At 34.1% G+C, this 27,449-nt stretch overlaps 1 protein-coding gene across 2 annotated transcripts; it reads left to right on the top strand.

The window, feature by feature from the left end:
• LOC100146977 (UDP-glucuronosyltransferase 2C1) lies at nucleotides 1-27,449 on the top strand. Of its 2 annotated transcripts, none has more exons than XM_001916450.4 (6): nucleotides 1-845; nucleotides 6,400-6,548; nucleotides 12,234-12,365; nucleotides 19,199-19,286; nucleotides 20,646-20,865; nucleotides 24,981-27,449. In XM_001916450.4, the coding sequence occupies exons 1-6, from the start codon at nucleotides 122-124 to the stop codon at nucleotides 25,258-25,260; spliced, it is 1,593 nt and encodes a 530-aa protein (XP_001916485.3). In that variant the 5' UTR covers nucleotides 1-121; the 3' UTR covers nucleotides 25,261-27,449. The 2 variants fall into 2 exon arrangements, with proteins under 2 accessions (XP_001916485.3, XP_070118472.1); XM_070262371.1 differs by having other exon boundaries at nucleotides 59-3,610.

The raw sequence follows: 27,449 nt of genomic DNA, 5'->3' as shown, positions 1-27,449 counted from the left end.
GTATGCTGTTCAAAGTTCAGCCCGACCTACTATAAATTGTTGAGAGGGCCAAGGAAGAGATCTCTGCATTGTGAACTTCACACACTTGATTTAAGCCTATGTTTTGTTAGAGCAGGAGCTGATGATGAAGACTGCAAAAGGCTTCTGTGTCCTTTTCATGCTGCATCTGTGTTTCTTTGACTCTGGGAGGACTGGGAAAGTACTTGTATGGCCCATGGATTTTAGTCACTGGATCAATTTAAAAGTTATTCTGGAAGAGCTCCATCTTCGTGGGCATGAAATAACCATTCTGGTACCTTCACCAAGCCTTCTAATGGATCACACCAAGATTCCCTTTAATGTAGAGATCCTTCAACTTCCAGTAACTAAGGAAACTCTCCTGGAAGAGCTCAATACTGTTCTCTATGTAGCTGCTTTTGAACTGCCAAAACTTTCATGGTGGGACATGCAAGTAAAACTAACAGAAATGAGCAACCGTTTTTCAAGGACAGCCAAAAGAGTATGTGACAGTGCTATCACAAATAAGGAGTTACTCAGCAGGCTACAGGCAGCTAAGTTTGATATCTGCATTTCTGATCCTTTAAGTTTTTGTGGGGAGTTGTTGGCTGAGCTTCTCGATATTCCATTTGTATACTCTTTTAGGTTTTCTTTCGGTAATTTCATTGAAAGACTGTGTGCTGGGCTTCCAACTTCTTCTTCTTATGTTCCTGGTAGCACATCAGGGCTGACAGACAACATGACTTTTGTACAGAGGCTGAGGAATTGGTTCTTGTATGTAATGAGTGGCGTGATCTATTCGTATTTTCTACTTCCGGAATGGAATGAGTATTATAGCAAGGTTTTAGGTAAGAGAAATTTGTATGTAATAAGGATTTTTATTTTGTATGTAAAATGTAAATATTTATCTGAGTATATAAAAACTTTAAAGGTATTTTTAAGTGAGGACACAAACCCCTGTGGGTCTTGGAGTATCGAAACTGTGGCTAAAGAGTGGCTAAGATGTTCTAAGCCAAAGTAATGGATTCTTTTGTTTGTTTGTTTTAGATGTTAGAGTACTTACAATATATCAGAGAAGGAATAGTCTTTATATTTATACACAAAACCTGCTTGCTGCTACTAGTTTTTTCAGGTATCTGGAAAACCTACATCTAACAGTGTGATTTCCAACACTTTGGCCTCTTTCTCTCTTCTTTGTTTCTTTTGTACACCCTGTTTTATTTCTGATTAACTTGCTATTTCTTAGGCTTTCTGTTTGCATCCTATCCAGGCTTGGTGGCTTGGTTGCAGGGCTTGTCACATGGTGAGTAAAAAACTAGAAAATAAACGTATGTATGTTAGCTTCATCTGCTCTTGTCTCCCAAAGAGGGAAAAATTGGAAGACTTTTTTTGTGAAGGAACTTGTTTACAGACTTTTTAACTTATCTCACTGTTTTGTTGTTCTCATTCTATTCAAGAATGAATTAGAGGTCAACTAGTGAGCTTTGACCCTTTGCACAATGTTTCTCTCTATTTCAGCAAGTCCGTTTACCCCTTCTTTTTTCCTTTTACAGAATTGATTTTTTCACTCCAAAAAAGTGTTCATATAATTGTTAAGAATAATTTTGCATAATAAATTAGTTATCTTTCAGGAATCAGTACTATATTTACATTTTTAGGGGTTTTTTGAGATATAATTGACATATATTACATTACTTTCAGGTGTAAAACAGTGATTTGATATTTGTATATATTGTGAAATAATGAGCACAATCAGTCCAGTTAACATCCATAACCACACAGAGTTACAAATTTTTTTTCTTGAGATGGGAAGTTTTAAGATGACTTTATTAGTAACTTTAATACAGTATTAATCAGTCTAGTCACCATGCTGTACATTATATCCTTAGGGCTTATTTTAGAACAAAAATTTTGTACCTTTTGAACACCTCCACCTATTATACCCACCGTCCAACTCCCATATCTGACAAGCACTAATATATTCGCTGTATCCATAAGTTTTATTTTGTTTTGTTTTGTGTTTTTAGATTGCACATTTAAGTGAAATTATGCAGTGTTTGTCTTTCTCTGTCTGACTTACCGCACTTACCATAATTCCCTCAAGGTTCATCCATATTGAGGCAAATGGCAGGATTTCCTTTTTTCTCATGGCCTCATAATACTCCATTGTATATATACCATGTTTTCTTCACACATTCATCCATTAATGTATACTTATGTTGTTTCCCTGTCTTGGCTATTTTAAATAATGCTGCAATAAAAATGAGAATGCAGACATTTCTTTGAGATAATGATTGTGGAATTGTTGGATCATTTGGTCGTTATATTTTTAATCTTTTGAGGAAGCTCCATACTGTTTTCCATAGTGGTCACACCAATTTACATTCCCACCAATAGTGCACAAGGGTTCGTTTTTCTCCATGTTCTTGCCATCATCTGTTATGTCTTGCATTTTTGATGATAGCCATCCTAATGGGTGTGAGGTGATAGCTCATTGTGATTTGGATTTGCTTTACCTTGATGATTAGTAAGGTTGAGCATCTTTTCATGTACTTGTTGGCAATTTGAATATCTTCTTTGGATAAATATCTATTCAGGGCTTTTGCTCATTTTTTCATTGGATTATTTGTTTTTTCACTATTGAGTTGTATGAGTTGCTTATATATTTTTGGATATTAACCAATTATGAGATATATGGTTTACAAATACTTTCCCCTATTTCGTCATAAGTTGTCTTTTCATTTTGTTGATCATTTCTTTTGATATGCAGAAGCTTTTTAATTTTGTGTAATCCCACTTGTTGATTTTTAATTTTGTTGCTTATGCTTTAGACATCATGTCGAAAAAATTATTGTTGGGAACAAATTCAAGAAGAATTTTTCCTATGTTTTCTTCTAGGAGTTTTACAGTTTCAGGTCTTACATTTAAGTCTTTAATCTATTTTGAGTTAATCTTTTTGAGTGCAGTAAGATTGAGCCTAGTTTCATTCTTTTGCATGTGAATGTCCAATTTTCCTAGCACTGTTTACAGAAGAGACTGTGTTTTTTCCATTGAGTATTCTTGGTTCCCCTGTAAGTTATTACTTCACTGAATAAGCAATGATTTACTTTGGGGCTCTCAATTCTGTTCCATTGGTCTGTGTCTGTTTTTAAGCCAGTCCCATATGATTTTGATTACTGTAGCTTTATAATACAATTTGAAATCATATAGTGTGATTCCTCCAGGTTTGTTTTTCTTTCTCGGGAATGCTTTGGCTATTTGGATTCTTTTGTGGTCCCGTATGAATTTTAGGATTGTTTTCTGTGTTGCCAATTTTAACAGAAGTATCTCTAATTGCTTATCATTAGTAAAGTCTTTATCCTAAAATGTATTAACATTTTCCTTTGTAGTTGTGATCCTTTATTTTCTAAAGCAGCAACCCTTCTCCTTTCTTCTGGTATGTGTTCTAAATTTTCTCTGAGAAATTATTTCCTCACCAACTCACAAGAAATATGAGTGCTTCTAATGAAGTATGTTGCCCAGGAATATGACAGATGTTCAGGAAGGCATACTACCTAATGAAGGCCGACACATTGCACTGAGACTTTTTCTGGATGTTCTGTGACAGAAGCAGGTGCTTATTTCTTCTAGACTTGACCCTAAAAAAATGCGGGCGGAGAATGCTGCATCCATCACTTATCCATGGTCACAGTTCAAGTAGCAAAAGGCAAAAGTGAGAAAAGATAACTTAAAATCTCATCCTGGAGACGTTTTCTGAGTCCTGGATTAGGCAGTGACTGATCTACCACTGGATCTAAATTCTTTGTTTACTTCTGATTCTAGCAGTTTCCTAGTCAGTTTTGGAACCTCTTACATAGTGAAGCATGAATGATAGGGTATGACTCTGTCTCTGATTCTTTCCTAACTCTTGGCACTCTAGAATATTCTTTCTAGGAATATATCAATAATCTTAGAAAGAAAAATGAAGGCTTGATAAATAGAAGGAAAACATTTCTTGACTCTCATAAACTTAAAAATCCTATTAACTATATGTTATCATTCAGTTATTCAGAAAATAGAATCTTCTCTTACTAATGTATTCTACGTATATTTTTCAAATTTTTAAAAATATAACTCATATCTCTTATAGAATTATTAAGTGAAGCATGCCATAGATATGTTCCACTCATCGAGGAGGAAATCATGAGATGGCAAATATGGTTCAAAAATATTTTGAGGAACTATTTATAAACATTTTGGGAAAAATAAGGAATGTTAAGCTAATACTACTAGGTTAGACACAAAACTGCTTAATGTCCTATAGGCAATAAAATCGTAATTTGGAGGGTGATCTTTTCTACCAGACAGAAATATGCAAGTTAACACTTAATGTCACTGTATCTAGATTCAGAAGTCCATAGTAAGTCAATACTAAACAACAAAGTAAAATATAAGCACATTTTCCTAAAGAATTGAAAAAGTCCTTCATTTGTTGTTCAACAATGCCCCTGCCTGATATCAAATAAGCATGCTGTGGTTTCTTTTGATTTCCACATTTGGAACATAGTCTCATAGGTTCTTTATCAAAAACCATTATGTTTTACTCTTCTTGTACTATGTTGTCTTCATTTCAATAAGATGCATTAAGCACAGTAGATTATTACTAAGTAAAGATTTAACAGGAAAAAGATATTATCTTGTTATGAAAGAGGGTGAATCAACTATGTAACTCTGCAATTCTACTCCTAGGTACATATCCAAGATAAATAAAAACAAATGTCCCTACAAATATGTACATGAATGCTCATAGGAGCACTATTCATAGTAGTGAAAGATGGAAACCCAAAAGTTCATTGACTGATGAATGGATAAACAAAATGAAGTATATCCATACAAAGAAATATTATTCGGCAATGAAAAATAATGAAGTAATGATAGATACTACAACATGGATGAACCTTGAAAATATTACACTAAGTAAAAGAAGGTAGCACCTAAGACCATATAGTATATGATTTCATTTATGTGAAATCAAATAAGATTATTCTGGAATAGGGAAATAGAAACAGAAAGTAGATTAGTAGTTATCATGGGCTGGGGAGAGGGGGAAATGGAGAATGATTGCCAATGGACATGGGATTTCTTCTGGGGGTAAGAAAATATTCTAAAGTTAAATTGTGGTGAGGGTTGCACAACTTTATGAATATACTAAAAACTACTCAATTGTGTATTTAAAAGGAAGACTTATATGGTATATAAATTATGTCTCAATAAAACTGTCATAAAAAGAGTGATGGAGCAAAGCATCACACAAAGAGAATAAGATTATACCCATGGCCGACACCAATAAGACACCAAAATGGGATAAGTATTGAATACAAAACTGAATTATGAATACATTTGTTGTTAGCAGGCTCAAACTCATAAAGTATTGATACTTGCCTGTGACCTCTTATACAGGTAGATTGTCCTGGTCATTTCAAAATCCCTCATATTTTCTGATCAAAACTTTACTGCACTTAGAACACCAAAGAGAATATTCAAAAAGTCATATGGTGGGAAACTGTACAGTAGTTACAATTTCCTCATGTCAGTAATCCTGAATATATATTTTGAAAGGATGCTAAATCTCTGGGTAAGCTTTCTTATACCATGATAACTGAATGGAATTTAGAAAGAAGCACTGGCTGCAAACTAAGGAAAAAGATTTAATTCAGCATTCTTTTTCTGTTACTGTTTAATAGCTACCATCTCATTTGAAAAGTACCCCTTTTGTACTGTTTTACAAATAAATGTGTCAGAATAGCAAATATTTTGCCCGCAGATTATTATGCAGTGCTATATCTTCTCCAAAGAAGACAAAGTCTTGTGCAACAGGAACTTTCATTTTCTATAGCAAAGGAGATAAGCACTTTCAAAATTTATTAAAAGATTTCCATTCCTGGTAAGATGTAATTAGTTATGGAAGCACACTTGAAAACACTATAAAAAGCTAGATAAATTGCAAAAGTCATTTTTCAAAGATATCAAAAGGCTTTTGGAGCACCAAGGGTGAGATAACTTGGAATTGGAGAAGAGGAGGAGACAGAGCCACCGTGAGCTGAGGATCACTGCCTGAGTTCCCTGTTCCTGCTGGGAGCATTTGCCAACTCTGAGCAGGGACTAGGGCTCAGGCTTAGCTCAGGTAGGAAGACAATATTCCTGGCAGGCGTTTGGCCTTGTTCTAGACTGAAATCCTTGTTTGGTTATTCATAATCTCATTATTGTATACTTTTCATTGGGGGGACGTCAATTGATTTCACATGGGTTACATAGGCCCGATATTGGTTCTTTAAGGATTTTTCTTAGAAAATTGGATGGTAAAATATTTTCCAGTTAACAAATCAGTTTCTTTGTCCTCTATCACTCTTCATTTTTATTCAGGAAAACCTACCACAGTATGTGAGACTATGGGGAAAGCTGAAATGTGGTTGATTCGAACTTCCTGGGAATTTGAATTTCCTTACCCTTATCTACCTCACTTTGAATTTGTTGGAGGACTACACTGCAAGCCTGCAAAGCCCCTCCCGAAGGTAATTAAATGCCTTATGTTTGCTTCCTTGAGTATTTGTCTTGGGGAATGATTTCTGGTTTGTTATTTATAGTATTTGACACTTAAACTGACAACATGGACATAGGAAATAGTGGACATTATCCTCTTGGACTATTATGCTGCCATAGGTAGCTTATAACATTATCATGGCAATTATTAGTGATGTTCATCAAGTATGCCAGATATTGGATAGAAATGAAATTCCTAGCCCTGAGTTTAGTGGAACTGTGAAGTATTCTCTGGACAATGACTATGAGCTAAAGTGTCCTGGAGCACTTCCAGGCCCAACACTTAATTGGCAAGTCCATATACTCCAGAATTCTCTTTTCCTTTGTTACATCAACAGGCTGTGTTCCAAATACTCTGTCAACCTGAGTTCTGGATTAAAGAATATATGTACCAACTGCAGCTCAATAGATGGACTTATGGCATGAGGAAGAAAGAAAATGCTGTTTTAAGCCACTGAGATTTTGTAGTTGCATGTTATTTAGCATCACCCTGTCTTAGAAATGGACGATAGTGAGGAAATTATAATAATTTGAAAAGAGATCAAATAGAGATATGATGGTTTATCAAAAAAATATGGCCGAAGTGCAGTAATAATGAACTGTTTGATTTGAATAGAAGGGAGAAATTATACTGGAGAAATAATCAGGGAATAGGTGTGAAAAAAAAAGTGCGCAATACTAAATATTCTTTACTTCAAATTTAAGCTGAGTGAAGGACCAATGCATAATTTTAAGCAGTAATTAGATATGGCTTTCCCTTTCATAAATCTTTGCTACTGAATTTTTTGTAATGGAATAAGATTTAAAGCAGGAAATGAGCTAAGATACAGATGCGATATTTCCTGCACGAAACTATATAGAAATCCAAACTACAATACGATAACAATTTTGTGTAGAAGTCGAAAGATTTAAGATGTATTTCAAAGAAAGTTAATAGGATTTGGTGATTGGCTGGAGATGGAGTTTAAGGGAGAGAGTTCAAGAACGAATCCTTGGCTTTTTGTTTCTTGGTATGTCTTTCTTCTATTTCTTTCTTTGTATAGGCAATTTAGCAGAAAATTTGGGCATTTATTAAGGCAAGGAACTAAAGAGGAACAATTGTGAAGGAAAATGATGCGTTCATATTTGGGCATGCTGAATTGGAAGTGCCAATGCAGCGCCTAGTCAGCGACTACTGAACACAAGTGTCTTCATCTCAGGGGACAGGTCTATGTGGTTTTTTTAACTTTTTAATTAATAGAGTTTTTTCCAGATCCATTTGCATTCATAGAAAAATTGAATAGAAAGTGCAGAGAGTTTCCACCTGTCTCCTGTCCCCCTCCCACACACAGCTCCCCCACCATCAATACCCCACGCCAGTGTGGCACATTTGTTACAATCAGTGGACCAACAATTACACATCAATATCAACCAAAGTCCATGATTTACATTAAGGTTAACTCTTTGTGATGTACATTCTATACGTTTTGATAAATGTATAATGACTTGTATCCACCCTGATAGTATCATACAGAATAGTTTCTCGGCACTAAAATTCCCTTGTGCTCCACTCATTCATCACTCCCTGTCCCTAAATGCTGGGAAATCACCAATTTTTTTACTCCCTCAATAGTTTTTCCTTTTCCATAAGAAGTGGTTTTAAATTAATGATGTCAAGGACTAAAAAGACATGATTTTGTACAGATTAAGTAACCCTAGGTAAAAACAGAAATTGCAGAGGAGCAGAAGACTATGAGCTAGATGCCAAAGGCTTCTGTGAACAGGGGTGTTCCTGAAAGTCTGACAGGTGGCATACTGAGCACGGGTAGTTGGTAATACAGATTAAACACATAAGGACAAGGATATTTTTTAGAAGCAGAGGGAAGAAAATGGTTGAAAATGCAAGCAGAAAAGGGGAGGACACAGATCAAGCCTCTGTCTGGACCCTGATGCAGGTAGGATAAAATGAGTAGAGTATAGTGAAAGGATTATAGGGCAAGACCCAAGTTTCTGGTAAGACAAGGAAGCATGTGAAATGTTCATTGAAGAGGCTGAAAATACTTGGTAATTTTTAAATCATGTAACAGAAATTTTTACATTATCTTGTTATATGAATGCAATAATTTAATTTTGACAAGTTGAATAATACCGGATATCCATTCTATATTTTCTAAACCATAGCTTCTGCTCAGAAAGTTATTCCTTACATATTTTGAGCCTTCTTCGTATTATTTCATACTTCTGGATAAAATATCTGTGTACCTCAAAGATTCTATTCTAAAAGCATAGAAGTAAATTGTTGGGACAGTGTGAGACTTACTTTTATGCATATATACTACATCTTAATAATTCAAATATATTCCAAATGCTCCTACTCCCTTATTGATCCAATAACACACACATATATCTATATATAACATAAGTCTGTGTGTATCTATTTATTTTACCAATGATGTGGCACGAAGGATATATTTAATGTTTCTTGTATGACCTTTAAGAATACCCAGAAAAAGTCAGAGCTTTAAGGTATTTCCAGTGGAATCTTATGTCCCCTGTCTCCTCTCTCCTCCCACCAAAGCACAGTGGAGCCTTGCAGACACTACAAAAGTAAAATCACCATCTCTGCATTCAAATAATGCACAGGCTTTCACACTCATGAAACAATTTATTCCCAACTCTACGACGGCAGTAAAGTTTCATTAATATAGAAAGCATTTTTACATTTGATTTTTTGAATAATTCATGTTAAATTTTGGCATTAGAATATTTCAAGATTTTCAACAATATTCCTAAATCTAAAAAGCAGATTAAGGACAGCAGATCTTCATCTTAGATACAAATACAACAGCCAATGTGACGTGCAAAGTAACCCATATTAAGAGTGAAAAGTAAAGTAATCATGAGGTTTGAGGCTTTAATAGACAGAAACATGATGACAGAACCTGGTAAAACTTGAATCTTTCCACAAACAATAACCATATTTGTGTGCTGTGTTTGAGTTAGTGTCTGTACAATTTCATATGATAAATAAGTGGAAGCCCTTTTGTCAACTACATTTGTGCTTTAATTTCTATGCAGTAAATTAGTCTGGATCATTTGTTTAGTCTCAACTGTCCACAGCTGCTTCTTCCCTTGAGTCAAAACCTTATCAGTAATCAGGCAGCTATGTCAGAGTAGTAAGATTAGTTTAAACAGTATCCAAGGAATATCTTTGGAACAGGCTATTTTTTTCTTAAACTTTTGACCCCATCTACAGAAGTAGAGGAAGAGCCACACTCACCCGTGTCTAGGTGTTCTTCTCACACTCAGCTAAATAATCTGCTAGAAAATGTGGCCTAATCAGGGTTCTACAGTAAGACTCAAATGGACTTTCATCTCTTCCTTCTAAGGGAGACATAGGGAAAGGTTGGGAAGAAAAGGGAAAAATTTCCCTCCCACTACAACATGAAAAAAAATGTCACTTTGATTTTGAATGCTAAAACATATGTTTGTGGAATCATGGAATTTAAGTTTTGTTTTTGTTTGCTTTGATTGAACCTCAGGTCCTCAGAATGTGTTAATCATACTCTCAACTCACACCTTTCCATAACCAGCCCATAGCAGACACTCCTTTTGATTTATTTTCCTACATTTTTCCTTTATGCTCTTCTCCAACATTACCCTGCAATCAGTAGACACCTGGTCAAGTGCACCTAATATTTATTCTTTCATTCCAATTTATATAGGTAACTATGAGTCTTTGAACAATATAAAGCATTGATTTGAGTTTATGTAAGTGATGTTATGCTGTAATTCACATATTCTTTCTTTTATTACTCTATATGTTTTTTAAATATGTATCCAAGTTTCTATTTGTAAATGTATTTCATTCATTCTTGATGTTGCAGAGAATTTTGGTGTATGAATTTACCACATTTTGTTCTTTTGTTTCCCATAAAGGACAATTAGGTAATTTTATAATTACCTATATTTATAATTAGGTAATAAAAAATAATTTTAAAAAGATTGGTATCCTTACATATTAAGTCAATCCATCTATAACCAGAGTGTGATGGTCGATTTTATCTGTCAATTTGCCTGGTACCCAGAGATTTAGTCAAACATTTTCTGGATGTTTCTGCAAGGGTATTTTTAGATGAGATTAACATTCAAATAGTGGACTTTGAGTAAAGCAAATTTCTTTCCAGTATGTGAGTGAGCCTCACTCAGTTAGGTGAAGGCCTGAATAGAACAAAAGACTGACCTTTCCAAAGCAAGAGAAGAGTCTGCCAGCAGATGGCTTTCAGACTTGAACTATATTGGCTCTTCTCTGGATCTCCAGCCTGATGGTCTACCATGAAGATTTTGGACTTGTCAGGCACCATAATCACATGAGCAAATTCCTTAGATCTCTCTTGAATGATAGATAGATAGACAGACAGTAGATAGAATAGAGAGATATACACACATCCTGTTGGATCTATTTCTCTGGAGGACACCAACCAGTACACACAATATACCTCTCTATCTACTAGGATCTTCTTCTATGTCTTTTACCAGAATTTTAAACTTATTTCAATAAAAGTGCATGTATCTGTTCTCTTAAGCAGTTTATATTTTTAATTATTACAGTGAATGATGACATTTTAAACTTTCAGGTTAATCATTGTTATTGTGAAAAAATATTATTAATTTTTGTGTAGTGATTATAAATCCAGCCAACTATTATTTGTAATAGTTTGCATATTGGTTATTTTTGTTTCCCCAATATTGTCAAGTATATATGTTCAAAATTTGTCTTGCCTGTTCAACCCTCAGATATGGTTTTTTGTTTTGCATTTTTGATTGGCTTAGTTTGGATAGTACTTAAAATGTGGGGTGCAAAGATTTTTTTTACTTCAACATGATTAAATATGCAATTTGAATTTTGAATTCAAAGCCATACATATTTGGTCAGAAAATTATATGGTTACCTCATTCTTAAATGTGTTTCTAGAAGCTTATATAAAGTACAAATGGAACAAAAATAAAAGAAAATTTAAATTTACAAAACAGAAAAAAAAAGTAAATATACCTTTAGCATGTCATTATAATGGCTGATTCAACATAAAAGTTAATGATAATCTTCTCAGTATCCAAGGCTAAATATGAAATGAAGTACCATAGCTATTTATCTTAAGTAAGAGTCAAATGTTCTTCATTTGGAGCATTGTGGAGAGGATGTTAGAAGACAGTAGAGAATATTAAATGTGGTCATTGGCTTTTCAATCAACAAGCTTAACTTAGAAATTTGACTCTGCCACCTACTGCTGTGTGGCCTTGAAGAAAGTACTTAATCTCTCTGAGACAGCCTTCTCATCAGCAAACGTACACATATCCCTTAAGATGACTGTGTACTTAAGTTAAATGATACATGTAAAGAGCTCAGCATCTGGTAGAAGATAACTAGTAGTCAATAATTTGTAAACACAAAGACATACCTCCAAAATGTTTGGACCATGCTTGATAGGAAACTTCAATTTAAATCATTTTTAATTTGCCTAATAACCAGTGATTTCAGGTCATATTACATACTTCAAAATGGTTACTTATTGAAAAGGCAGAACTGTTTTAATAAGTGAGATACATTGAAAAAAGTATGTGATTATTGTATTCTCATAACTCTAGACTTTATATTACAAGGACTGTTTTCTTTACAGGAGTTAGAAGAGTTTGTCCAGAGCTCTGGAAAAGATGGAGTTGTAATATTTACCCTGGGGTCAATGATCCACAATCTCACAGAAGAAAAGTCTAACATGATTGCATCAGCCCTTGCCCAGATTCCACAGAAGGTCAGATAATCTTATTTTTTGAAAAGTAGCTTTTGTAAAATCCCTGAAGGTCTCCTTAAAAGTGTACTTAACCAGGCTGGCTCTGTGGTGTAGTGATTAAATTCACGCACTCCACTTAGGAGGCCTGGGGTTTGCCTATTTGGGTCCCGGGTGCAGACCTGTGCACCGCTCATCAAGCCACTCTGTGGCAGGCATCCCACATATAAAATAGAGGAAGATGGGCACAGATATTAGCTCAGGACCAATCTTCCTCAGTGAAAAGAAGATTGGCGGTGGATGTTAGCTCAGGGCTAATATTCCTCAAAAAAGAAAAAGTGTACTTCACAAATGTAGGAAGTTATTGCTATTGTTACTGTTGATTTAACTGAGCCTTAAAGAAAGAGTTAGAAGAGAGAGAGTAAATGTTAGAAGAGAGTAGCTGAACACATTTGACTGTCTCTTGCTTTAAAACTGGAAATACTATCAGGAAAGCATATTGCAGTATTTTCTTTAAATAATGGCCTAAAACTAAATCATACACTGATCTTAAACAATCTGTCAGGTTTATGGCTAGGTTTTAAGACTTCCATATCATCTATCTTGTAATCTAATCTTGTTTTGTTGTTCTTGCTTATTTTATAAATCTAAGGCATACACACAAAGTGCAACTAACATGACAGAGAATAAAGGAAAAGATATTCAAAAACATGGCCTTAATTTACAGGTTCCTTAGAACTATATTTCCTCATAATTAATGGTTTTGGACCAGGCTCTGGTTGAGCCTGGAACTGACAGCTTAGGTTCCTGGAATACTCCTAAATAATGATTCTTCTATTTAAACAGTTAAATATTTTCAGTAAAATAGTAAAAGTTTAGTGCAGTTCACTCTATGATATTCCTACATGATATGATTTTTTTATTAACATTTTTCTTCATTATAACTGGGTAATGTTATTCTTATACTACCAGGTATACTTTCCTTTTCAGTTTTAGTTAAAATAGACAACTTTAAAACAAATGACATTTTTAAGTTCTAAATGATCATAGCAATACTTGTGTTGATAACCAGATTTCTTTCAAAAGTTGTTTGTGGAAACAGCACTCATTTAAATATTAATCTAAACAGGATCATCATGCAAATATTGAATTTTCTATTACATTAAAATATGATGCTTAGGGGTGCCATCAGGGTGAAGTAGGAAGGACCAAGGATTTATCTCTTCATGTAAACAACAATTATACAAGAAGAAACTGTTTGAAGTAACTCTTTGAAGTAAAATCGGAACAAAGAGGTCTAGCTGAGCACTTGCACCTTCCAGAGGAACATATGGCTGGTAAATAGTGATGAGCTAAAATTGGTCAATTTTAGCCTTCAGCATAGCAGCAGCTTCAAATCTTCCATCATCCAAGCCCAGGGCAGGCAAAACGCCTGTATTTCAGGTATGATTTGGTGGATCTAAGGTTGGCAGGAGACCATATACTCCAAATATTGAGGTTCTGTATTCCGATTGTTAATTGTTGCTTTTAATCACTGAGGTAGAGGCATGGAAGTTGGCCACAGTTGTGCCAAGCCTTACTAGCTGAAGCAGCTGTCAGGAAATTTAAAGGAGCAGCACTATTTTTTTTCCTTTTTTCCCTCTTTCTCAATTGGGGAGCCAGATACCTAAGAAATAGGCCAGTCTAAAACAACCGCACATATGGTCGAATTTAGAAAGCCATGTGCATGTCCAGGGAGAGACACTGGCTCAGAAAATGTCAGATATGATGTAATATTTAACCTCAGGCTGATTATTGGCAAAGAAAACCCATTCAACAATCAAAAAAGAAAAGAAAAATCAAGCCATAAGGAAAGGGAAGAATCATATTCCAGAGTTAATATGCTATAAGAATCAAATGTCCAGGACTCTACAAAAATCATAAGGTGTACAAAAATATATGAAAGTATGGCTCACTCAAAGGACCAAAATAAATTAAGAGAAGGTATCCCTGAGAAAGCTTAGAAGTTGAAGTTACTAGAAAAAACTTTAAAACAATTGTCTTAAAGATGCTTAAAGAATTAAAGGAAGACATTGATAAAGAGAAGACGCAATATAGGAAAAGAATGAAAATATCAATAAAGAGAAAGAAATTATAAAAAGAACCAAAGCACAAAAAAAATATTGGAGCTGAGAAGCACAATAACTGAAATGAAAAATCCACCTTAGGGATTGAAAAGCAGATATGTGCAGGCACAAGAAAGAATTGGCAAACTTGAAGAAAGGATGATTGAAATTGTTGAGTCAGAGGAACACAAAGAAAAACAAATGGGGGAAAGTGAACAAAGTCTAACAGACTTGTGAGATGCCATCATGGTTGAAATGTCCTAAATTTAACGAGAGACATGAATCTAGAAATCCAAGAAGGTTAACAAACTTCAAGTAGGATAAACTCAGGGACCCACACCAAGACACATCATATTCAAGCTGTTGAAATGCAAAGACAATGAGAGAATCTTGAAAGCAGCAAGAGAGATGCAACTCATCACATAAATGATCTTCAAAAAGATGATCAACCAATCTCTCATCAGAAACCTTGGAGACTAGAAAGCAGCCGGTTGATAATCTCAAAATGCTGAAAGAAAAAATTGCCAACGGAGAATTCTGTATCAGGCAAAATTTTCATCAAAAATGAAGTAGAAATTAAGACATTCCCAGATAAACAAAAGTTGGGGTAGATTGTTACCACTAAACCTGCCTTGCAAGAAATGCAAAAGGGACTCTTTTAAATTGAAATGAAAGATTGCTAGAGAGTGACACAAAACTATATGGAATTAAAGATCTGCAGTAAAGGTAACGACTAAGGCAATTATTAAAGCTAGTATTTCTGCACTTTTGAATGTAACTCCATTTTTTTTACTTTCTCAGTGATAGAAAAGAAAAATGCATAGAAAACAATTACTAATCTTTGTTATTAGGAAAACAATGTATAAATATGTATTTTGTGATATTATTAACCAAAAGAGGGTGGAGGTATAAAGGAGAAGAGTTTTTGTATGCTATTGAATTTAATAACCAAAGGGTCAAAGAATAAATCACAGGGATAATGAAAAAATACTTTAAAATGAATGAAAACACAACAAACCAAAACTTATGAGATGCAGTGAAAACAGTTCTCAGAGGAAATTTGTAGCTGCAAATGCCTATATTGAAAAAGAAGAAAGATCTAAAATCAATAACCTAATTTTACATCTTAAAGAATTAGAAAAAGAAGGCAAACTAAACCCAAAACTAGCAGAAGGAAGGAAATAATGAAGACTAGAGCAAAGATAAATAAAACAGAGAATAGAAAACCAATGGAGAAAATTAGTGAAACCAAAAGTTGAGTCTGAAAAGATCAACAAAATTATCAAACATTTAGCTAAGCTGGCAAAGAGAAAGAAGAAGATGCAAGTAAGTAAAATCAGAAATGAACATAGGACAACACTGCTAACTTTACAGAGATAAAAAGAATTATAAGGAGGATATTATGAACAATTGTACACCAATAAATTAGACAATCTAGAAGAAATAGATAATTCCTTGAAACACACAAGTTTAAACTGACTGAAGAAGAAATAGAACATTTCAACAGACCTATAATAAATTAAGAGATGGAATTAGTAATCAAAAAATTCTCAACAAGGAAAAGTCACTGGTAAATTGTATCAAACATTTAAAGAAGAATTAAAGAACTGAACTAATCCTTTTCAAAGTCTTCCAAACATTTGCAGAAGAGGGAACACTTCCTAAATGGTTCTGTGAGGCCATATTTACCTTGATACAGAAGACAGATAAAGACGTCACAAGAAAATAAAATTGCACAGCAAAGTGCCTTGCAAATATAGTTGTAAAAGTCCTCAACAAAATATTAGAATATTGAAAGGAGTATTCACCATGATAAAATGGAATTCATCCAAGGAAATCAACTGTGTGTCAACATAAGAAATCAATGCAATGCATTACATTAATAGAATGAAGAAAAAAAACACACACAATGATTTCAACTTACATACAAAAAAAGAATTTGACAAAATCCAATATTCTTTCATGATAAAATGCTCAAAAAACTAGGAATACAGGGAAAATTCCTCAAGATGACGAAGAATACTTTTGGAAAACCCACAGTTAACATCTTACTTCATGGGAGAAACTGAAAGCTTTCTCTCTAAGACAGGGAACAACACAAGATGCCTGCTTTGACTGCGGCTATTTAACACTGTACTAGAAGTTCTAGCCTAGGATATTGAACAAGAAAAAGAAATAACAGACATCCAAATTGGAAAGGGAATGGTAAAACTATTTCTATTTGCAGATCACATCATCCTATGTAAGAAAATCTCCAAGAATCCACAAAAAGGCACTAAAACTAATAAACAAATTCAACAAAGTTTCAGGATACAAGATTGATACATAATAATCAGTTGTTCTTATATACACCATCAATGGACAATCTGAATGTGAAATTAAGAAAGCAGTTCCATTTACAAGAGCAACTAAATGAATTAAATTCTTAAGAATAAATCTAACCAAGGAGGCAAAATATTTGCATATTAAAACTGCAAAACATTATTCCTGCAAGACCTGAAAGAAGACCTAAATAAATGAAAAGTCATCCCATGTTCATGGATAGGAAGACTTAACATGCTTAAGATATGAACAATATCCAAATGAATCTACAGACTCAATGCAATGCCTATCAAAATTCCAACAGCCTTTTGTGTAGAAATGGAAAATCCAATCCTCAACCTCATATGGAACTGGAAGAGCCACAAATAGACAAAACAATCTTGAAAAAGAATTAAGTTAGAGGACTCACATTTTCCAACGTTAAAATTTAATATAAAGCTACAATAAATTAAACAGTGTGCTATTGGCGGAAGAACAGACATATAAACCAATGGACTAGAAGACAAAGTCAGAAATTAACCCTCGCATATACGGTCAATTGATTTCAAAAAGATTTAAGACTATTCAGTGGAAAAAGACAGTCTGTTAAACAAATACTGCAGGTAAAATCTTGATAGTCACATGCAAAAGAATGAAGTTGGACCCTTACCTTACACTATATGCAAAAATTAACTCAACATAGGTCCAAGACCTAAACTTTAGAGGTAAAACTATGAAATTTCAGAAGAAAATATTGTAGAAAATTTTTCTCACATTGGATTTGGCCGTGATTTCATACATAATGACATCAAAATCACAGGCAACAAAAGAAAAAATAGATAAATTGGACTTCATCAAATGAAGAACTTTTGTGCATTGAAGATACTACTAAGAAAACAAAGTACAATGTCTACAGATTGGGAAAGATTTTGCAAATCATATGTTTGATAAGGGATTAATGTCACCAATATGTAAATAACTCCTTTAACTCAACAGTAACAACAAAAATCCAAAAATGGGAAAGGATTTGAATAGACACTTCTCCAAAGAAGATATACAATTGGCCAATAGGTAGGTCAAAAGATACTCAACATCATTAATCATTAGGGAAATGCAAATCAAAGCACAATGAGATACCACTCTACATTCACGATGGTGGTCATTAATCAAAAAACGGAAAATAACAGGTATTAGTAAGATGTGGAGAAATTGGAACTTTTGTGCATTGCTGGTAGAAGTGCAAAATGACGTAGCCACTGTGGAAACAGTTTTGTGGTTACTGAAAAATTTAAACATAGAACTAACATATGACCCAGTAACTCCTATCTTAGCTATAAATCAAAAGGAATTGAGGCAGGAACTCAAACAGATTTTGTACATAATGGTCATGACAGCATCATTCACAATAGAAAATGAATGGATACACAAAATGTAGTATATACACAGTTGGAAATATTATTCAGTCTTAAAAAGGAAGGAAAATCTAATACGTTCGACATGAATGAAGCTTGAGGACAAATGCTAAGTGAAATAAGCCCCTCAGAACAAGAAAAATACTGTATGATTTCACTTATATGAGTACATAGAGTAGTCAAATTCATAGAGACAGCAAGTAAAATAGAGGCTATCAGGAACTGAAGAGCAGGGAAATAGGGAGTTATTGTTTAACCACAGAGAGTTTATATTTGGGATGATGGAAACGTTTGAGGTGTCAACAGTGGGGATGGTTACACAACACTGTGGATATATTTAGTACTACCAAATTGTTTACTTAGAGTAAAATAATAAATATCATTATGTATATATTACCATAATAACAAAAAAGGTAATGTTGCTTCTATGTGACTACCAAGTATGTAACAAAGTTCAAAACACTAGCAAATTCTTAAAGTGATTGTAAATAACATCCTCCCCTATGCTTCTGAAAACTCCATTTAAAAAATTTCCTTTACCAGGGGGGCCAGCCTGATGATGCAGTGATTAAGTTTGCCTGCTCCGCTTTGGCAGCCTGAGGTTCACTGGTTCAGATGCGGGAGCGGACCTATGCACCACTTGCTGAGCCATGCTGTTGCAGGCTTCCCATACATAATGTAGAGGAGGATGGGCATAGATGTTAGCTCAGGGCTAATCTACCTCAAAAAAAAAAATTCTCTTTATCAGAATGGCTTAATAACACAAATATGTAATTATTTCAGATACAGACTGTCTTTGTTTTTCTTTATCTACTAAATGAGAATTCCTCCAATGATGATAGCCTATTTATAAGGATTATTGCAAATATTTGAAAACATAGCTGTAGTTTCAAAGGTTTAAAAACAATGATTACTTAATCACTTAAGGCCTCAGTTTACTCATCTGTTACATGGAGACATTGAACTAGATTAATTCTAAGTAACTGAATCACGTGATTCTGAAAATCTTCTATTAGAGTAAAGATATTTATCTTAACAGGTTCTGTGGAGATACACAGGAAAGAAACCAGATACATTAGGACCCAATACACGGCTGTATGACTGGATTCCACAGAATGATCTTCTCGGTAAGATCAAAGAGAAGCAAAACTAAACACAGTTGAATGAGGGATAACCTGAATGATTACTCAATAACAAGTAAATCCAACAAACTTGTCTTCAAAACAAGCAGAAAAATCCCTTAATGTGATCTTCTTCACATTTCCTCTGGAGCTTGTTAAAGAAAAAATTATTCATCATAGTTGTTAAAGACTGTAAGGCACAATTTATTCAAGACCATCGTGATGAGTATAAGTACTACTGCGATGGACTTTTGCAGTGAGGCAGAGAGATTGGACACAACTCTGAATACAACAAAAAATAGTAAGGATTTTATAGCCAAGCAGCAGAGTTGGGGGCAGGTCACTGGATGGAAAATTACACTTGGGAAACCTCAGGGGCATGGGGAGACCCTGGCTAAACTGACTTACCCAGATTCTTGCTGAAGGCAGGTCAGGGTGATCAGACATCACCTGGGGGATGCCGACAGATTAGGAAACTGATCAGCTATAAAGAGTGATCAGATATTGAGGCTGGGAGATACTAACTAAACTGACTTAGTAGGATTCTTGCTAAAATTAGACAATGCAGAGCCCACACACAGAAGCCCAAAAATCATGGCCTAGTTGAGAGGAGAGTTCAGAGGAGCCTGAATAGAGTTTTGTCAAGGAGAAAATCTTTATCAGGCTCTAACATTAATATGGAAGTTGTAATTCTCCCACTTATGATCCAATCTCTCCCTCCTCAGAATCAGAATCAACATACCTTTAGATCAGGCTCTCATTAACTTTGGCATAGAATATTTCAACACTTCTTGATTCTCTGCATCCATTTTCAACCACCTGTCTTCTCTCTGCCTCACTATAACTATTTGAAAATAAAAATATGACAAGTGTATTCATCATTTGTAATATTATAAAGGGCTCCTTATTACTATAAAATCAAGTGGAAAATCCAATTTTCTTAAGCACAGTACTTCAGGATCTTGCCCAAGTCTATCTTTCCAGCCTGTTATGCCAACATTCTCCCACTGAAACCCTGAACATCCTACCTTCTCTTCCCCATTCACACAAGACTTTAGTTTCTTCAGTCCCTCCATTCCTTATTATTAATGTATTCCTTACCCCAAAAACTTGTCTACCTGGCAACTACTCTCCATCATTTAAATGCCACAGAAACCTTCTCAGAGGTTTTTTGGAATGAATTAATTGCTGGAATAACTAATTACTGCTTTCTTTAGAGTGTATAGGACTTTATATATGGCCTCATGGCACAGAATTCTATATTAGATGCTGCCTAATTGAATCAATGATTTATACAGGTGTCATGATTTTTCTGTTTCTGAAACTCTCACAACTTAGAATAATGATATATTTTTTTCCTGTTAGGTCATCCCAAAACCAGAGCTTTTATCACTCACTGTGGAACCAACGGGATCTATGAAGCTATTTACCATGGGGTCCCTATGGTGGGAATTCCCATGTTTGGTGATCAGGTTGATAATATTGCTCGTATAAAGGCCAAAGGGGCAGCTGTTGATGTAGACATGCGTACAATGACCAGTTCTGATCTGCTTAAAGCTTTGAAGGCAGTCATTAACAACCCTTCGTGAGTACAGAATATATTCTTTACTGAGAAGTATCTAGTATTTTTAAAGAAATAAATTGTTTCATTCAATTTTAAATTGATTTCTTTTAAGTAATCACCAGCACATAAATAATATCAAATACAATTGTCTTTTACTTCTCAAATTCTATGGAGACGTTTTGGTTCACCTGTTGTTAATGGGTAATAGATTACAACCTAATAGAAACACTAAATTTACTTAAAGAAAATAAGCTATTGTTTAATAGACACAAATCTTTATTTTTTTTAATAATAATAATTATTTCTTAAAAACTGCCGAAATTACCATTATAAAGAATTTAGGCAATATAACAAAAAAAAAGAGAAACAAAAATTGAAAATCACTTATCTCTCCTCATGCAGCTATAACCATTCACCAATAGAGAAATAATACTTCAGATATTTCCTTTTGAAAATTTATAAATAAAAAACAAAAAAGAACTAATTTTATAAAACTTGGATCATGCTGCTTTTTAACAAAAAATATTCTATATTGCTATATTTTAATATAAAACAAGAGAAAGAAAATAGAGTAAAATTGCGAGGTCCAAATGGTGACCAAGAAGACCCAGCTTCTCTGTCCCCTGACAAAGTCAATAATTGGAGAGGTATTCATGAACAAAATCAACTCCAGGAGAGCTCTAGAGTCCATTCAAGAAATTTTAGCAAAGAAGTGAAAGAAGAGAACTGAGAACAATCTCCCAAGAAGAGAAGGAATACAGCTTTATTTTGCCTACATCATTCCATACCCAAGGCAGCATTGCTCAGGGCCAAGAGGGAACTTCCCAGCTAGAAAGAGTTCCTCACTGGGAAAGGAAGAATGGGTTGAGCAATCAGCTTCTCAGGCCTTTTGGGGCACAGAAATAGAAAGAAAAATCTTCAATTTATATGAAGATACTAAACACCCCAAATAGCCCAAGGAGTTCTGGGAAAGAACAAAGCCAGAGGCATCACACTTCCTAATTTCAAATAGTAATAAAAAAAAAAGTGATGGTTCTGGCAAAAAAAAAAAAGACACAAAGACCAATAGACAGAATTAAGGGCCCAGAAATAAACCCTTGCATACACAGTCAACTAATTTTGAGAAGGTAGCCAAGAATATTCAGTTGTATTAGAATAGTCTCCTCAAAAAATTGTGCTGAGACAACTGGATATCACATGCAGGAGAATGAAACTATACATCTTACACCACTCACAACAATTCATTAGAAATGGATTAAAGAACCAAATATAAGGTCCCAAACTGTAGAATTCCTAGAAGAAAACATAGAGGAAAACCTCTGTGTCATGAGTCTTGGCAATGATTTTTTGGATATGACGCAAACAGCACAAGGAACAGAAGCAAAAATCAACAAATGGGACTATGTGAAAGAGGAAGGCTTCTGTAAGGCAAAAGAAATGATTACCAAAGGAAAGGCAGCCTATGGAATGGGAGAAAATATTTGAAATTATATATCTGATAAGGAGTTAACATCCAAATATATAAATAACACATATAACTCAATAACAAAACAAATAAAAAAACACATAGAAAAATGAGAAGTACTAAATGGACATTTTTCCAAAGCATACACATAAATGGACAAGAGGTACACTACAGGGTGCTTAACATCACTAATTGTCAGGAAATGCAAATCAAAACCACAATGAGATATCACTTCACGTCTGTTAGAATGGCTGTCAAGAAAAGACAGGGTATAACAAGTGCTGGTGAGGATGTGGAGAAAAAGAGAACACATACCCACCTTTGCTGAGAATGTAAATTGCTACAGCCTCTATGGAAAACAGTAAGGAGTTTCTTCAAAAAATTAAAAATATGACTACTATATGATTCAGCAATCCTACTCTGGGTATATATCCAGAGGAAATGGCAACAGGATATGGAAGAAATATCTACACTCCCATGTTTATTGCAGCAATATTCACAATGGCCAAGATATGGATACAACCTAAGTGTCTGTCAATGGGTGAACAGATAAAGAAGACGTGGTTTACGAATACAATGGAATATTATTCACTGGTGGGAAAGAAGGAACTCCTGCCATTGGTGACAACATAGATGACATTAAAGCCATTATGCTAAGTGAAATGTCAGGCAAAGGAAGACAAATACTTTATAGTATCACTTATATGTGTAATCTAAAAATACAAACCCACAGAAACAGAGAGTTGACCCTGGTGGTTACCAGGACCTAGGGTTTCAGGGAGTGGAGATATATTGGTCAAAGGGTGCAAACATAAATATGTAGGTTGAGTAAGTTCCAGGGATCTTTGTAAAGCATGGGGATTATAGCTAATAATACTGTATTACATAGCTGAAAGTTGCTAAGTGTTTAAATCCTAAATGTTCTCACCACAAAAAAGAAATGGTAATTATGTAATGTGATGGAAGTATTAGCTGATGCTACATTGGTAGTCATATTGCAATATATAAATGTAACAAATGAATGCATTGTATACTTTAAACTTACACATTATTATATTTCAATTATATCTCAGTAAGGCTGGAAAAAATCCTTTCATTTTGATGTTACTTGGTGATACTATTTAATTTCAAATAAAATAACTGTGAGCATAAATAAATTCTCAAGAATAAATGATTACATTAATTATGCTATTTTAGTTCAAATAAATCAAATAAATATATTCAGGGAAAGAAAGAAAGAAACTTTAGTCAAGTTAAAAGAATTGTCAGACTTTGGATAAATATTTCTGTAATAAAATAGATGAATTACTTACTAAGAATTGCATACACATCCATGAACAAAAATTGACTTTAGAGAATAGAATAATTATTTCTTAAATGTTTCCAATTTTCGTCAATATAGAATGACTTCTCCCTATAAAATCATTTCTCAACCTACCGTCCACGTCTCTTAAACCTCACATCTTAATTTTTGTTTGACATATTATCAACATTACATAGTTAAGGCATATAATGTACACATCTTGTCAATGACCACAATTTCCAGTACTCAACCTTTCTTTGGTATTTAAATGGATTTAATGGTGCCATTTGTGTTTTACCTCAGTCTTTCTATTCCTGAAGGGTATTGTTTTTATTAATTTGTTCTCTGACATGTATTTTATTTATGTCTTGGAGCTTTTGTTGTTTTTGTTTCCTTGTTTTCCTGAGATATATCAAGAGGTACTTATTCCTTAAATTCTTGCATATTAAGAAAAGCCTGCTCTGTTTTTTTAAAAACAAAAGCCAACAGGGCTTTGTATAGATTTTTTTTTTGCTCACTATTCTCTTCCTCAGAACTTTTTACATGTTGCTCGACTATTTTCTACAATTTAATGTTCTATCTTCTCCTCAAATGATGATTGCACGTCAGTGTGGAAGAATAACCTCCCTCCTTCACCTCCTTCACAAATCCATGGAAATCCTTCTTCTAGATCAGCCACCCAAAACCTTAAACCAAAACCCCTCTCTGGTCTTTTGTTCCTTGAGTGAAGTTAGAAGGGTTAGTGTTCTCGCTATTGCCCTTGTCCCTTCTCACCACTGGCACTTGCAACCATCTGTAGCTTGAAGCAGATTCCAGCATCTACTGACTCTCAGGCCCTACTTTTTGCCTGTAGGCTCACATTAAGCTATTTGGTGTGGTGTGAAATATAGGGGTCATGAAGACCACAGACAGAAGCCAGTACCTGCTACTGTTGAGATTAGCTTATCATGAACACTAACACTCCAGAACAAATCTAGCTGGATGTAGGGGTTCTCTTTATCATAGACCTGCTACACAATGCTACTTCCTATCACTGCCTTGTTCCTAAAATTACACTGAGCAAGTGAGATCAAAATTCTGTATTCTCAATCGACACAGTCTACATTCCTGTTTCTAATTAGAAATTATTTTCTCCCCTACCTCCGATTATTACTTAGAATATGAAACATCCAATGAATTCCATCTCATAGGCCACCATATCTACAAAATCTCAAGAGGAAATTTACTGTCATATGCATTCTGTGCTCTTGGTTATATCACCTATGACATATTTATTATATAATCATGTAATATACTCAATAATACATAATTTGAACAATATGTTCTTAATGAATTTTTCAACTTGTTGTCTATGTATCTAAACTTTAGCTATAAAGAGAATGCTATGAGGTTATCAAGAATTCACCACGATCAGTCTGTGAAGCCCCTGGATCGAGCAGTCTTCTGGATTGAGTTTGTCATGCGCCACAAAGGAGCCAAACACCTGCGGCCAGCCTCCTACAATCTCACCTGGTACCAGTACCATTCTTTGGATGTGCTTGGGTTCCTGCTAGCCTGTGTGGCAACTATTATCTTTCTGGTCACAAAATGTTGCCTGTTCTGTTGCTGGAAGTTTGGTAAGACAGGAAAGAAGAAAAAGAGAGAGTAGCTTCCCATGAGTTTGTCTGGAAATCTTGATAGGGCCCATCCAAATTAATCTAGCCAGTCACCTGAACAGATTCCTCTACCACTCTTCCAAGTTCTTGTCCGTTCCTTGGCTTATAAAGTCAGAGATCATAGAGTCCCCTAAGGAGTTTGCCACATAATTTAGAATTAAGGTTTAAAATAATTTAGTCTTTAAAAAGAGGAGATAAACATATAAAAGCATGGGAGTTGCTACTATTGAGATCTTAGTGCTTTACTTTATTCATTTCAGTTCAGCAAACTGAGATGCTATTTGAGGCCTTAAGAAAATAATGATTAATTCTATGTTCAATATCAATCATATTGAACATTTTCTAAATATTTAACATCATTTTCATTCCCATATGTTATAATTACTGCATATTCTCGAAAACAAGAAGACAAGGAGTAGGATGGAGCAAGCTGTAGCCAGAGTGTCCCTTCCAATTACAAATATCAGGAGACTGTCAGGGTTTCTACTCTGCTGTGAAGTCTGTTTTATGTCACCAATTTACTTTCATATTACACGTCTGACTTTGTCCTCCTTGGAATATAAAACATTATTTTTTGTCTTCGATTTGAAGATTGCCTTTGATTTGGAAACTAATAGTGACATTACTTGATTTGTATTGTAACACTTTGTGGCTCCAGAAAACTAGCTGATTTTGACAAGTTGGCATGATTGATGGTATGGTGGAACAAAAGGAAATTATTGAAATTCAATACATACCTTTTAAAGTCACTTAAATTTAAAAAAGAATTCTTTCCTACGTTAGTTTTACCTATGATATCCATATTTGGAAAGAAGAGACAAAACTCCTAACTACACTGCAGATACTTGGGTGGGAAAAATGCATTTCTCAGAGATGCTATTTGTTATGGGGATGATTTCTCCATCTAATCAGGAACTCACTGAGTTTTACCATTTCTTCATCTTCCTTTCCTCTATCACTTCTGCTCCTCTCATGAACTCTACTGTGACCACTATACCAGGCACAAGTAGTTAGGCTTCTTGTTAACTAGCGTTAGCAGAAATCTGCAGTCAACTTAGAGACATAAATTGAATTTTACTAGAAGTAAGGCTTTCTCTTCCTTTCTTTTCTAAAAAGACCCTCTTCAAATATATTTTCCAATTCTTCGCCCTTGAGTTCAAAGAATCATTCAATCTAGCTGTGATAGCATGATCTATTAAGCGAGTTCAGTAAGTGATTTACCACAGAGTTTGATATTTATAACCCAAAGCTTAGCAGACCTACAATTATAGCTCTGTCTTAGAGAAATATGAATCATTAGGGGGATGCCTGTTTTTTACATGAATACTAGCAGAAATAAGAGGCAGATAAAAAATTTATTCTTAGGAAATTAAGTATAAAGAAATATAGGAGAAAAAAGATATTTTCTCAATTTATGAAGATTTGAAATAATTGAATAATTATAATGTTTTCAAGTATAGAGTTAAAAAGTTTAAACACTAACGTTTCTGGGTTTAATATCTAATTAATGTAATCAAAGCAATAACTTACAATGTTGCTGAAATATTAATTCTGGCAATAAGATAATGTTCTTTAATATAATAGTCTTTAAAATCATAGCTTAATACTTAGTTATGTCAAAGTCTAGATATCCTTTCACTTTTTCATTGCTTTAAAATAATGTAATATAAAAGAATTAAAGTAAACTCGAGATTTGATATTTTGTTAGCAATTTCTGAGTTTGTTCAAAAGAACTACCCTAAAAATAGATGATATATCTTATCTTGTAGAGACAAAAGCTTTTTTTAAAAACAAATATTTACCTATTTAATCATGTATGCATCATTATATTAAACATATTAACATTCTAGTAATAATTTTTGATATACCGAGGCTAAACCTTTGTAATGTATTATATTTTATCCTGTTTAAGTTTTAATAAAAACACAATTTTCAGGAGTTTAATGACTTCTGACTTTCCTATTCACTTAAAATAACATTTTAAATACTTTATCTTTGAACTACTTACAATTCCTATGTGACTGTATTATAAAATTCTACTCAAGTTTCTTCTGCATCATAAAGTAACTGAAAATATAACAAGTAGATGTAAATATTTTGTACACACTCACATGAAAATATATGTGAACAAAAAGTCATGTTCTGCATGTTATGAATAAAAACTGATTTGTATTGTTGTGTG

The sequence above is a fragment of the Equus caballus genome, chromosome 3 (assembly GCF_041296265.1).
Source record: "Equus caballus isolate H_3958 breed thoroughbred chromosome 3, TB-T2T, whole genome shotgun sequence".
In the NCBI taxonomy this organism is placed as follows: Eukaryota; Metazoa; Chordata; class Mammalia; order Perissodactyla; family Equidae; genus Equus; species Equus caballus.
Note: the sequence above shows the minus strand (reverse complement) of the source record. Positions and strands in the feature narration are given on the sequence as shown.

Excerpts from the sequence above, each read along its gene's own strand:
- LOC100146977 (XM_001916450.4), top strand. The coding sequence starts at position 122 with ATGATGAAGACTGCAAAAGGCTTCTGTGTCCTTTTCATGCTGCATCTG. Across the intron at positions 12,366-19,198 it reads TTGCCCAGATTCCACAGAAG|GTTCTGTGGAGATACACAGG; the intron begins GTCAGATAATCT and ends TTATCTTAACAG. Across the intron at positions 20,866-24,980 it reads GCAGTCATTAACAACCCTTC|CTATAAAGAGAATGCTATGA; the intron begins GTGAGTACAGAA and ends TCTAAACTTTAG.